The 14,000-nt window shown below is 41.2% G+C and overlaps 1 protein-coding gene across 3 annotated transcripts; it reads right to left on the bottom strand.

The window, feature by feature from the left end:
* Positions 1-4,698: 4,698 nt before the first annotated feature.
* On the bottom strand, positions 4,699-11,705 carry SPRY1 (sprouty RTK signaling antagonist 1). 3 transcript variants are annotated; one of them, XM_003816398.4, is made up of 3 exons: positions 11,522-11,705; positions 9,935-10,843; positions 4,699-6,916 (listed from the first exon to the last, which is right to left on the bottom strand). In XM_003816398.4, the coding sequence occupies exon 3, from the start codon at positions 6,859-6,861 to the stop codon at positions 5,902-5,904; it is 960 nt and encodes a 319-aa protein (XP_003816446.1). In that variant the 5' UTR covers positions 6,862-6,916; positions 9,935-10,843; positions 11,522-11,705; the 3' UTR covers positions 4,699-5,901. The 3 variants fall into 3 exon arrangements, with proteins under 3 accessions (XP_003816446.1, XP_054967787.1, XP_008967712.1); XM_055111812.2 differs by lacking the exons at positions 9,935-10,843; positions 11,522-11,705 and adding an exon at positions 9,631-9,845; XM_008969464.6 differs by lacking the exons at positions 9,935-10,843; positions 11,522-11,705 and adding an exon at positions 8,654-9,822.
* Between the last annotated feature and the right edge of the window lie 2,295 nt (positions 11,706-14,000).

Below are 14,000 nucleotides of genomic sequence, written 5' to 3'. Positions count from 1 at the left end.
TATAACACAAATAATCTGAAATTTTGTTCAACCTCCACTCCCCTTAATCAACGTCTCTTTCCTTCCTTCCAGCCATTTACCACATGTACAAATGCAGCAAGTAGTTTTTATTTTTACTTTATTTATTTATTTATTTTTTTGAGATGGAGTCTCGTTCTGTTGCCCCTGCTGGAGTGCAGTGGCATGATCTCGGCTCACTGCAACCTCTGCCTCCAGACTTCAAGAGATTCTCCTTCCTCAGCCTCTTGAGTAGCTGGGATTAAAGGTGCACACCACCACGCCCGGCTAATTTTTGTATTTTTAGTAGAGATGGGGTTTCACCATGTTGGTCAGACTGGTCTCGAACTCCTGACCTCCTGATCCACCTGCCTCGGCCTCCCAAAGTGCTGGGATTACAGGCGTGCGCCACCGCGCCCAGCCCAGCAAGTAGTTAATACAATTTACTTCATTTTCACAAATAGATCATGACTTTAGGCAAGTAACCTCTCTTAACCTGGACTTCTCATCTCTAAAATAAAAAGACTGGATTAGATGACCTTTAAGTTTCCTTCTACTAGGAAGGAAATAATGATTCTATGATTATTTTATCATAAAAATTACTATTCTGATTTTATCAAATTATAATTTTGATTATTTTATATAGACTAAGTAGATTCTTGGACTAAAATATTATTGGACTAAACAAAGCATCATTGGTGAATGATGCTTCTAGTATACTGTACCTAAATATCCAGTTCAAACAGTTCTAGCTTCTCTGATAGTTTCTGCAATAGAATTATTGCCATATCTATTGTGATTCTGTCTGCAAGACGACATCCATCTCTTTAATAATGCAAAATATACAATTTAAAGCAGCTTCTAATCACTGTAATCTTACTGCAGCCAGAAAAATGATAAGAAATACCATCACATGAGTTCTTAAATCTAGATGCCAAGTTACTGTTCCTTTCACAAACTGATTAAATCCATTTGTTCTATTATTACCATATAAACCCAGCCAGAGGAAACACAAGCTCCACTTTCAAACTGTTAATTTTAATATTAACATATGAAAAATAATCACGGCAATGAAGTCATTTACTACTTATTCCTGATAGCTAAGCATGAATAATATATGCAGAAAAACATTTCATTTCCTAAGTTATGGTCAAATATATTAATTATGAAGGAAAAATTTTCTGGTAAAGAGGATGGAATAGTAAGGGCTAATTGCAGCAGAAAGACACTGATTGAGTTGGCTGCTGAGAAATGAGGAGAACAGGTGCAATGGCTTGCGCCTGTAATCCTAGCACTTTGGGAGGCTGAAGCAGGACAGCTAAGCCCAGCCTGGGCAACATAAGGAGACACCTGTCTCCGCTAAAAAAAAAAAAAAAAAAAAAAATAGCTGGCCATGGTGGCGTTTGCTTGTGGTCCCCGCTGCTTCACAGGCTGAGGCAGGGGAGGATTGCTTGAGCCTAGGAGGTTGAGGCTGCAGTGAGTGGTGATCAAGCTACTGCTGCACTCCAACCTGGGTGACAGATCGAGACCTCATCCCAAAAAGCAAACAAACAAACAAGAAATGAAGAAAATCCTGTGTCAGATGAAAGAGTTCAGGCTTTACCCTTGCTAAAACATGGACAGCTTTTCTTCTCAAGCCATGACTTTGTTTGTACATCTTCAAAATGAAGACAGTGAGCTACATAAATCAGTTCCAAAGTTGCCTGATACAATCACCCAAAAAGCTTTTTGAAAATAACGAATACCAGGCCCCCACCCCCGGAGATTATTCTAATACAGGTCTGAGCTATGACACACACTTCTGAATTTTTAATTTTTAAACTAGATATCTATTTCTTTTCATACATGATTGAGAAACATTAAGATAAACTCTAAGATATATTTCTGGTTCTAGAATTCTACTGTATACAGAATAATGCCCCTATGAGGTGTTCAATAATAGCAAAATGGCTTAGTAATAATCTGAGAGACTACTGTAAGAATCAATAGCTATCAGGTAAGTATATACATGGCTATTTTGATTATAGCTAATCAGTGAAGTAATGGAAAAAACAACCATCCAACCATCAATTGGCCAAAAGGACTTAAAAATTTTGTTTTCAACATATTTAAAAACACCAACACTCTTGCCAATTAAAAAGAAAATGTATAGTGAGAGTTTAGGATGAGAACTGCTTTTAGACACTTTTCCAGTTTGTTTCAATATTTCAATATATTTCAAAAGGGATTGTTTTTTAATGAGATATCTATCTATAGATATCGATAGATAGTCTGCTACGAAATACACCACTCCATTAAAAAAAGATTTAGGAAAAATGGATAATTTCAAAAATTAAATCCTCTGGAAATTAATCACCTGAGTCTGGTTCCATTATCGATTTTAGGATAAAAACATAGTTTTTAACTTATTTTTCACTTTAAAGACCATTATTTTTAAAGCTTTAATTTTTATTTTTTAGTAATAATGGAAATATTTTGTGGTTTGAATTTTGGAAACCATGTAATTATAATCCTATATTTGCAGATTCACTTTAGGTCTTCACACACAAAAAAGTCTACTTTTTCACATTCCATTTTTTCTGCTAGGTTACATTTTATAAACTCTGTAAACAGGAAACTACTCAATTACAAAAGTCCTATGTTGGTTTATTCACTATTAAACTATCTAAATAAGGCTTGTTTGAAATGAAAAAATTGGCAGTCAGAAAATATACTGGAAAGGAACCAGGTAACAAAAACATCCATTCTGTCAGGCTGTACTAGTAGGGGAAGAGGGACAAATGTGTGGAATAAAAAGGTTAGCCCATCTGTTTGGCATGTTGTTTTTCATTCAACAGTATTAAATAAGTGGCAGCGGCATTGTAAAAAATTTCAGCTGATGCTTTCAAAGTCTAAGCACTTTAAAATGATGATCAGCATTAGGTTCAAGAGCCTAGGGCCCATAAGCTCTTATGAGGACACACTCTTATATTTCTTCTTCCTAGGTTTAAACCATCACAAAGGAGGAAGTTTCGAATCAGTGTTTATGCTTTGCCACCTGACAAGCCTCTTTTAGAAATCTGAACCTCTAAGCGATCGTTCCTTCCAAGTACAGACTTGCCATTATGCCAGAGTTCATATACAGTCCTCGAAGCAGCAGACCAGCATCTTAATATTTTTCATGTATTCTGCATATATATAGCCAGAAGTTAAAACTCCACAGCATACTTCATTCTCATAAAAGTTATAAATTTCTTTCAGTAAAAGCTACTGCTTCTTAGTCTGGTTATTACAGCTAAAGACAGCTCTGACTCCAACTAATTATACTAAGGGTCTGAGTAATATTGGAAAAAAACCCCAAAGAGTATTTTGAAGAAGTCTGTGTTCATATACTTAAGAAGCCACATCTCAATGAAAATACTCTATAAATATGAAAGGACCAGTGATAACATCACATAACTTGAATATCAGAGATAAACACTTAAGTTCACATTTTTAAGTGCTACAGATTATGAAGTAGCCTCCAAAACAACTATTTACTTTTAAAAATCCTCCTGCTTTCAAAGCATAAAGGAAATATTTGATGGATTAAATATCACATTGCCAACTAATAGGTTTAGCGGCTTGATGGAAAAGGACTAAAACAAGTTTCTACCAATTATACCTTGTCTATATAAAACAAAGTCAAAGCCTATTTACAAAGAACAAATACGTACTCTTAAACTAACAGCCAAGCCATCCATGAATAATGACCAAAACAAAAAGCTGGATAAGAGCTTTGATAACCTGGGTTCAAATTATGTCAGTATCTTATTCTCAAATGCAAAGAATTATTTTCAAATGCAGATAATGACTGACGTATCACTTAGTCTTAGGGAGTTAGTGAGACTGAGGACTCACATGAATAAAATTTTATCAAACTTAAAAACGGTGTATTCTGAGGACTCAAATGACCAAATATTTTATCAGACCCAAGGATTCTAGCTATGTAGTGGTTTCACCAGCCTAAAAAATAAGATTTAAAACACTTTTTCTACGTAAAATTTTAGGCCTTCAGGTTTCTTATTGCACAGGACTTGATGAGGTGTAATTTGGTCAGGCCACATTAGACTTATGAAACAAGTGAAAAGACAGGGACAGGAATGTTTTTGAAATCTCTCTGATACTGTGAATTATTCCCTTGGTAACTTCTAGAATGCTTTATTAAAGTGACAGTACCAGCGACTCCTAGCATATCTACAGAACTAAGTTCATTAAGTCTAGCTGATAAATCTAACTTTTTATTAACTTAAAAGTTAGGATAAACATTTAAAAAAGCTTCTACTGTAGATATGCCCCATTTCAAGAAACTATAATATACACAAAACCTCATGCTTACAAAATAGTCAAAGGGAGAGAGTATTACAAAAAATTTTTACTGTATAAAATAACTCACTTGAGCATTTGTTAAAAGATAATTTGGATTACAAAATTTTGATTAATGCACTTTCCAGGAAATACTAGGTTGGTGCAAAAGTAACTGTGTTTTTGCCATTAAAAATGGCCCAAAACTGCAATTACTTTTGCACCAACCTAATTATCCAGTTCATAATTTGGGCTCACCTATGTCTAGATTCGACATCTATAGGGAAAGAAGTAAAATGGGTGTGTAAGAAGAAAAAGTCAAAGCAAATAAGCAAAAATCATCATAATAGTACAGGCTAATAAATGAAGAAATCAAGAGACAGTTTCATTAATTAATATATTTTCTGCATTATAGTTAACATATGTACTTTCTTCGTGTCACCTTATTTTCCGTTAAGTATTGATATTTTGTTATATTCAAACATGAGTACATTTCAACCGTCTTTTGCAATAAATACCATAAAATAATAGAGATTCGCATAATAAATATTCTTTACAATAAAAAAGTTTAACAGACTTTTGTCTTAAAAATAGTCAGAATTCAACTTTGTGATTTATACATAAAATATACAAAAAGCACCACAATTTGTGGTTAAGGCAAGGAAAACACAGAAGAGATTAGAATTACTCAGCTGTTAACTATCCAAGGGCCAAAAGGACCATTAAGGAGCCAAGATCACTTTAGGCAGCATAGTTCTGTGACACATATAGATTGATCAGCTATAAATATCAACTTGAGTTATCCAAGTGCCCTCAATGACAACAAAAATTTGGTGAGAAGCATGGGGTGAAGAAGGAAGGTGGCTGAGTCCTTCACAAATACGAAGGCTAGAGTGAAGCTGGGCAAGGTCCAACCAATATTATCTCCAATGTGAAGATTTACATTGTAAGGGGAATCTAAAATTACACAGAAAGAAAAAATACACTTGGCATCTCCAGAGTAAGACAACAACAAAACTGAGGGGGAAAGAACCTTGAAGGAGAAAGAAGGAGAGGGCAGTGGTTAAAGGAAAATTTTTACGTTATAGCAAAAAATATATCCCCCATGCTACTTAAGGGGCCTATGCTAGGAAGATAGCCCTAACTGGAGACAGATTTAATACATAGCTTATTTAAGCAATTAAACAGTTGCTTTTTAAAAAACCAATTTCCCCGCTCCCACGGTACCCAATCAAAACAACTCTAAATCACTGTAGTCTGGGTGTGGGTGTATGTTCATGTACACAACTTTAGAAAGTTGCTTGCAGAACAAAAAGGCTACACAAAAGCCCACTGGCTCTCAATACCCTCTCAAGTGGATGGCAGAGGCTCTTGTTGAAAGTGGGAGCCAGGTGCAGCTTCCCAGTCCACTCTTGCTGAAGATCATCCATGAGGAAAGAGAAAAATCCATGAGTTAGACCTTGGCAACAGGGGAAGAGAAGGTGGGAAACAGGGAAAAATTCTAAAGAAAAGAAAACAAAAACAAAAAACAGCCACAACTTGAAAGCTAGAAGTTCAGGAGGTACAACCCACCTCCAAAAATCATGATGGTTTACCCTGACCCCGGGAGGGGCAGCTCTCCAGCTTACAATAGACAGTGTTGGAGTTCTTACATCTGCACCCTGGGCGATGGATCCAGTCATAACACCTCCTGCACAGCTTCAGGCATCCTTTAGCAGGAGGATAACAGAGTAAGCAAGGTAAAAATAAAGACATGGCTCCCATACACAGGTATCTAGAGCAGCAGTGTGATTGTGAACAGGAGCAAGGATTATCTGAATAGGAATCCCCTTCGTCGTCATTGGAGCAGTGGTAGAAGATGCCCTTGACTAAGCACATGCAGGTTCCATATTCCACCATGCTCTCAGCAGAGCAAAGGCACTGCCGGTTACAGGCCAAACAAGATGGTAGAGTCCTGGGAGCAGTGCATTCTCCACACTTGCACTTCCCACACTGTTCACAAATGAACTTGTGCTGTGTCAGGTCCTCTTTCAAGGAACCCTTCAAGTCATCCACAATCAGTTGCTTGGGCTGGGTCCGGATTGCCCTTTCAGACCTACGACCAGGGACTGGTCTGGTTGGTGGTGACCTTCCTAACAGTCCCTGTTCAGAAGAGGCACTGCTGTTGCTCCCAGAGCTGGCTGCACTTCCAGTGCTGGTTGATCTGCTCAAAATGGGGCCCCTGGCATTACTTGGGAGTACTGCATGTCCCAGGTGGCTTGTGTGTCTGTGCTCATAGTTATTATTCACATTAATTGGTATGATTTCATGAGTCCTTTCATGCTTTTCTTGTCTTGGTGCTGTCCGAGGAGCAGGTCTTTTCACCACCGAAGGCCCTTCTGTGTATTCATTGCTGCCTCTTATGGCCTTGATCTGGTCTAAGGACAAAATAGCAGTAGGCTGAATCTCTCTCTCATAGTCTAATCTCTGACGGCTATCCAAAGAAGGCTGCTGGATCACAACTAACGAACTGCCACTGCCATGTTGATTTTGGGGATCCATGTGTAGTGATCTCGAGTTCTGGCAATCAGTGGAAACCTGGCATGCATCTGAAATCCTAAAACGAAATCAAAGATGAAAAAAACACAGAAAATAAATGACAGGAAGCATTTTTGAGGGGGGGGGGGAATCCTGTCAAATCACAAATTGCCTAAACCGCCTAGTAATGACCTCCTTCATCAGTGGATTACAATGATGCTGGGGTCCTGGCCAGAGTCCAATTCTAGGAGAGGCTGGGGACCACATCATAGAGGAAGACTATAAACGAGAGACCCCATGCCATAAACATTACAAGTTTTTCCAACTTTTAAGAAGCAGAATCAAGAGGAAGTAATGCCTTCCTGTTTGTGAATCTAATAATTAAAATGGAGCATGCCTTCGCAGGGAATACTGAGTATAAGCAGGAGAATAACTCTCATCTAAAGAAAGCTCAGTTATCAGTTCATAGGTGGCTTCTATAAAGGAAAATGTCTACCTTTTAAGAAATTGAGAATGGCTTTGGTGCTACAGCCTTTTTGTTGTGTGCTGTTATATGCATTAGATTAATGATGAAAAAAATTAAGGAATTAAAAAATTGAGACTCTAAAATGAAATCGCAAAATAATAGGTAATTTTCTATATAAATCAGAATTTTAAAACTACCTTATTCATCTATGAGATGCAAAAATAAATGTATCAGGTACACAACGATTCTTGGTGTTTTGGAGCTACAAACACACACACACAAGACTCAATGTATAGTCCAGTGAATGATACAACAGTACTCATATTTGAAATCCTGAGAGGATTTTTTTTTAAGCTGAAGGGCTCACTCACAAAACAAAGTAAGTTTTATGCACAAATAAGTGTGAGGCCTTTAACGCAGTGTAGGGAAATCCTGGCAGTTTTAATTATCTGTATTTCCTCTGATTTAAAAATCTGTATTTACATGACAGACCTTGATTTTCAAACGCACTGCCAACTCTGATTCAATGTGCTTCTTGTAACAAAATCAGCACAATATCCAGATAAAAATAAGCAGTTGTGTTTCCATACTAATAGTAAGTTATTTCTAATTTATAATGTGCTCTTCACAAACTACCAAAGATGAAAGTTTCTGCTTTCAGTGGTGAACTAGAGTATTTTTCACACAAATTCCTTCTGAAGTCTACAGAGTCGACCCAATTCAAGAATGAAAAGAAAAAGAAATGTCCATTCTCCACTACCAACCTGAGGCAAAAAACATGGTTTAAGGAATAACGCAGAAAGAAGTCCATTTCCTATATTTCCTAAACTAATGTCTCTAAACTATGTCTTACATGTTAACTTCTTGGAGCTCCCCCTCGTTTTCACAACTCAGCTCTCTCAAGTTTCTACTTTATTCCACCTTCTTTGCGCATGAGGAGTAACACATTCATAACCTGCGGGGATTTAGTCTTGGAGTCCTCAACATCTAATCCTGACTCCTGCACAATTATTCCTCTTCTTCAAGAACTTCTTAACTCAGTGCTTTCAAAGCAAAAGGCAGCTAAAAGTACTAAGCCAGATTCACAAAACCGTAGAGGATTTGAATAGTGTAACCCATAACACCAGGCACAACTTTAATTTGCATTTCCAATGATAGTTGTAACAAACTTCATACTGGCTGGGAAATGAAGTTGCCAGACAAAAAAATTAAAAGCAAAGAAAATTCGCCACCTCCGATCCGAAGAAAAGCCCATTTTCAAGCAGTGACAGTCTTGGACAAGCCCCAAACACGCTCACACGCGCTCGGCACACTGCCTTCCCCAAGAAAACGCGAATGGAAGTAGAATACCTTTTCGGACAATCCCATCACCATACTAAGGATCACCGTGGATTTCCAACACACTTATTGCGTGGCCCACCAAGGTTTCTGACAAATCATGAAGAGCCTTCAGCGTCCACGCGGGAGCCCAAAGCAAGCCCACGGTCTGGCTGACCCTAAGCAAGGATTTGTCTATGCTTTAAAGGAAAAGCTGGGTTCACCGAGGGCCGAGGAGAAAGCAGCCAGCGCAGGGGCGGCCACATTGCAAGTTACCACGGTGGAGCTGCGCCCTCTGCAATCCGCACTGAATAAATAGTTGACGGAAGAAGGAAAAGGAAAAAGTTATGAATGAAAACAAGTTCTTTCTCCCTCTCTCTCTGGTAGGAGGAGGGGAGGAGGCTGAGGTTACCATGAGCTCAGGAGGGCGGACTTCCCCACTTTTTTTTTTGAGCCGGAGTCTCACTTTGTCTCCCAGGCTGGAGTGCAGTGGCGCGACCTTGGCTCACTGCAACCTCCGCCTCCCGGGTTCAAGCGGGTCTCCCGCCTCAGTCTCTCGAGTAGCTGTGACTACAGTCGCGCGTCACCACGGCCGGCTAATTTTTGCATTTTTAGTGAAGACGGGGTTTCATCAGTTGGTCGGGCTGGTCTCGAACTCCTGACCTCAGTTGATCAGCGCGCCTCGGCCTCCCCAAGTGCTGGGATTACAGGCGTGAGCCACCGCGCCCGGCCGACTTCCCCACTTTTAAAGTGGCAGTGCCCTCTCCCTTCCCCTGTCTTTGCACTGAGCTCCAAACCAGAAGAAAGTTGCGGCTGGCTTTGGGGCTGCCTAATTCTATCGAGGGGATAATCGGCGAATTCCGGAGATGTGCCTACACACACACACGCACACACACAGCCTTTTGTCGTCCCCCTGCTTGACGCACACTCCTCCAAAGAGGGCCCCCGGGGACATCCCCAGAGCCGCCTGAAATCCCCCTTGGGCGTGAAGGGCTCTCCGAGAGAACAACCTGGGCCACCGCGCCGCCGCTCCGGGTAATCGGAGATGGAGGAGACCCTGTCCTGTTACGTTCCGCAGCCGCGGACCGTCGCCCACCCCGCCACCCAACCTTGAGCCCCCAGAAGCCGCCGCCCCCAGGGGGCAGGGAGCGGCGGGAGGGGCCGCGCCGAGCGAGGTCGTCCCTCCCCTCCCCTCCTCTCCCGGAGTCCTGGCTCGGGCAGCAGCGCCGCCGAGTCCGCACCTGCCGCGCCGAGCGAGCCCCGCCCGCGCGCCTACAGCCCAGCGGGCCGAGGGCGGCCGCCGCACACACTCACCTAGGCCGAAGCGATGGCCGGGGGCCAAGCCGTGCGACCCGGCCCAGGTCCTGGTGCGGGCGGCGGCGTGCACGTGCCGCATCAACCGCGGCGGGGAGGGCGAGGCGGCATCGCCGGAGCTGGAGCGCCTCGGCCCGCGGCCTCCCCCGCCCCCGCCGCCACCGGCCAGGAGCGCTCCACGCGGCCCCCTTCCGGCTGCGGAGGGCAGTTCTCCCGCGGCTCCGCGCGGCCAGGCCCGGACCTCTCACGGCTGGTGCTCGCCGGGCGGCTCAGTAACATCCACCTCGGGAGGTCTTCTCCTGCAGCCCCTTTCCAAGAACCAGTTTTTACCAATCCTTTCAGGAAGGCTCCCCAAGTCTCAGAAAAACAAGTAGGGGAGTGGCGGAGTCGAGTGCGTGACGGGCCAGCTGACGGCACGGTGTGCTCAGAGAACTCGGGTTCTAGTCGCTCCTCGCAAGGAACGAAGGAAGGGATGGCGGCCTCCTGACGAGCGAAAAATCCACGTCACGGGCGTTCGAGACTCCGCAGCGCCCGGGTCGGGGCCCGAACCGGCGTCGGCGGGTGGATCACGGAGCCGCGCAGTACCCCGGCGAGACCTCGGAGCACGCGCCTGCCAGGCAGAGGCTGCCGCGGCCAGGAGGGGGAGGGGGATTTTTTTACCCTTTTTTTTTTTTTTTTTTTTTTTTTAGCGGGGAGGAGTGAAGAGAGTGAGGTTTGGGGATCCTTCTCGAAGAGAGAAAGGCGGGCGTCGTCCCTTGTCCCCCGCGCAGGCCGACGCGCTTAGCCGATTCCGCACGTTGGGCAAGTGGGGGCACAGCGTCCCCGGGCACTCCGGTCCCGGCAGGTCAGCCTCTCCCGGGCAGCGCTCACACCCAGTCCTCCGAGCCTGGGGTTCCACGGCCGAAATGCCTGCGACACAGAATTAGAGATAGAAGCTTGTGAATGTCCCTTTCTTCGAAAAGCTGGGACCCGGGGCGGGCCGCTGGCCAGCTCGCCCGCAGCCCGTTGCCATGTGCTCCCTGTTGCTGCTCCCAGTGATTGACAGGCCGGCGCACAGTCGGCGTGTCAGCCGCGAACCAAAGTAACATGCAGTCCTGCACGTTTTTGCCGAGGTGCTTTTGCCCCCTGGAATGCCTAGGAGTTCAAACAACGTTCAAGCAACGCCTCTGCGCGTTAGGAATCAATACACAGAGACGGGAAATTCAGGTTTTAAACCAATGCTTCGCTCGGGCTTCGGTCGCCAACAATGCCTAAACAAACACGCATTTGGTCCATACACCGAGTGCTAGCCCCTCTTCGCATAAAGGCATTAACGGCTCTGTGTTTCACAAATTCGATCGTTTCAGACTTTAAACGTCTACTGTTCGGTTAAGGAAAGGTGAAAGGGACCCTGCTTTTTCTTTTAGCGGTAGCATTTACTTTAAGAGCATTAGTTTTAGCAGTGGGAATGCTACCGGTGTTTTGAAATGCAACCAGTAACCTTAGCTGGAAAGCAAGTTCAAATAAATAAATGTTCAGTTCCTTGCAAAAGTCAACATTTCTCACCTTATCTTTCCTAAAATGTCTACGGAAGGAAACGGTACTTACCTAATGCAAAGATTGCAAATTGCTTTTCAGGCACATTTAACAGCGACTGTAGCTGTTCCTTATCCAGGGCAGGGAAGCTGATAATCACTCTGCAAACCACTGCGTGCTTTACAGAGCGGTCTCACTCCGGCTCCGCGGAATTTCAGCTCCTTGCCTCCACCTCCACCTCCACTCCGGGACACGCCTCCGGTGATATCATGTGTCAATCACTCGGGCTGCCCGAAAACCTGGAACAGGATTTCCTTAACTATCGTTTCCTCTTTCGTTTATGTGTACCAACTTGGAAATGTTGCCCTACAGACTCGTGTAATAAACATCCTCTTAAAACTTCGGGAGTGCCTCTAAAAATTCTGCAAATGCAGTTTGTCATAGAGGAATACATTCGGATTTGGTTAGCAATCTTTAGTTGTCGATCTCAATTAAAAGGATTGGTGGACTCTTAAGTTGAATTAGAAAAGAATTGTGAAGAATAAAAGAAAATGAAAAAAGTTGTATGCCAAGCCATCACTTCTGACCAACTAGAGGGAAAACGTATATTGACACAAAAAGATGATTATATAACATTACAGTTCCTATTTACAACAAAGTTCAGAATATGTGAAACCTAAAGTTCAAAAGGTGGCACTCCTTACTGCAAATGTAATATAAGGATATGTAATAAAGGTGAAATTTTCTGCTGTGGGTTTTTTAAATAATTGCTTTACCTTGGCTTGTTATATGATTTCCCAAAAATCAAGCACATGGAGAAAAAACCAAATTCTTTCAATTTTGTAATATAGTTGTATAATTTTGCAAAAAATACAAACCCGTATATTTTTTAATTAGCTAAAAGTCAATTAATTAGAATAGAAAAAATTTATCAAGAAGTTTTATAATTCTTAGTAATAGCTGATATGACTGAAAAAAAACACTTTAGGAAACTTGCTTTCTACTTTCTTACAAACTATGGGATTTTAGGCATTTATTATCAAAGTTGTGCCTTTTCATGCTGCAGTGAGGATAACTTTTTGTGGAATTGAAGGTTCCGTAGAAACTTTTAAAAGCCACCTAAAGACCAAAAACTTAGTGGAAAGGAAATATTTTTCCAGGTACTATATATCAGGAGTAGCTTAAAGTCTGGCAAAACAAAGCAAACAATAACAAAACTCTAGAATCTAAATCATATATACATATAAGTATGGAAATTTTTAGTTCAAAGTACATTTTTAGTCTCCTTATTTACAATAGCAAATGGTTCTGTTGAAACTATAAATATATACATACATAACACACACACGCACGCACACGCAGGACTTTCAAATGTCTGAGCACTTTCAAAAATTAAAGTTGTGTTTGGAATTGCCTCTAAAGAACACAGAGCATTGTTAAGAACATGAATAACAATAAAAAAGCATCACTAAAAAATAGCATAGAATAAGAATCAAGCCAAAAAGCTACATATTCACTCTTAATATTATGAATTGTATTAAAATAGGCTATTTAAAAGAATAAAATTGATTTCATTGTATTTTTTTCATAGATCTCATTAGATTTGGGGATGTAATGAAATTTTACTAGTGATGGATAGGTTTCTTGTGAATGTAATTGGAATAGACAAATCAAAAATAGAATATCATATCAGAGTATCTTATTTGGTTCTTCAAAACTATTACCACAGTTGTGAGCTGAGAGGTCAGTTCACCAATATGATAAAACCTGGAGAGGGAGCACTGAACATTCTACCTTCATAAATCCTACAAAATATATTTGAAAGATTTCTATTGCAAATACACTCTATTTCAACCAGAAATGTATTAAAATAATTTTCATGAGATCAAGTATTTTTAAATTATAATAATCAAATCCATGAGATTTTTATCTAAAACACCATCACCATGGGTCATGTTGTATTAAGAAATTAAATATGCTGTACAGAGTTGATCAATAACCCTCCATGTCATTTAGCACTAAAATGCATTAATATGTTTTTCTCTAAATATTACATTACAAATAAATGTACGTATAGCTCTGTCACCTTGGTTCTAAAAGACATTGAATGAAACCTGCCTCTCCTGATTCCCCACAACTATAAGACTTTGTAGAAATTCTAAATTTTTAGCTTAAAGTATACATTGTTTTTCACTTGGTAAGTTTAATTACATTGTAACTTGACTAAAAATGGATAACGGGAGTATGAAATTTTTCCAAAAATGAAAAACAGTGCAAATATCAATGGGAAAAATCTTATAATAATTTTTAGTTTATTAAGATATGTCTAAATAAAGTGGAATGGAAAGTGAGCCCTGACTTGTCCTTAATTTTCATGTGAAAACAAGATTAGCCATCGCTTGTGTTAATTTGAGTTTTGAAAAAGAATAAAGTGAAATGAAAAAAATTCAGTAACTCCTCACAACTTCTAGTGATTAAAAAAAAAAAATGGCCAGGCGTGGTGGCTCACGCCTGTAATCCCAGCACTTTGGGAAGCTGAGGTGGGCTGATC

The sequence above is a fragment of the Pan paniscus genome, chromosome 3 (assembly GCF_029289425.2).
Source record: "Pan paniscus chromosome 3, NHGRI_mPanPan1-v2.0_pri, whole genome shotgun sequence".
Classification (NCBI taxonomy): Eukaryota; Metazoa; Chordata; class Mammalia; order Primates; family Hominidae; genus Pan; species Pan paniscus.
This window is presented reverse-complemented; position numbering and strand designations above follow the sequence as displayed.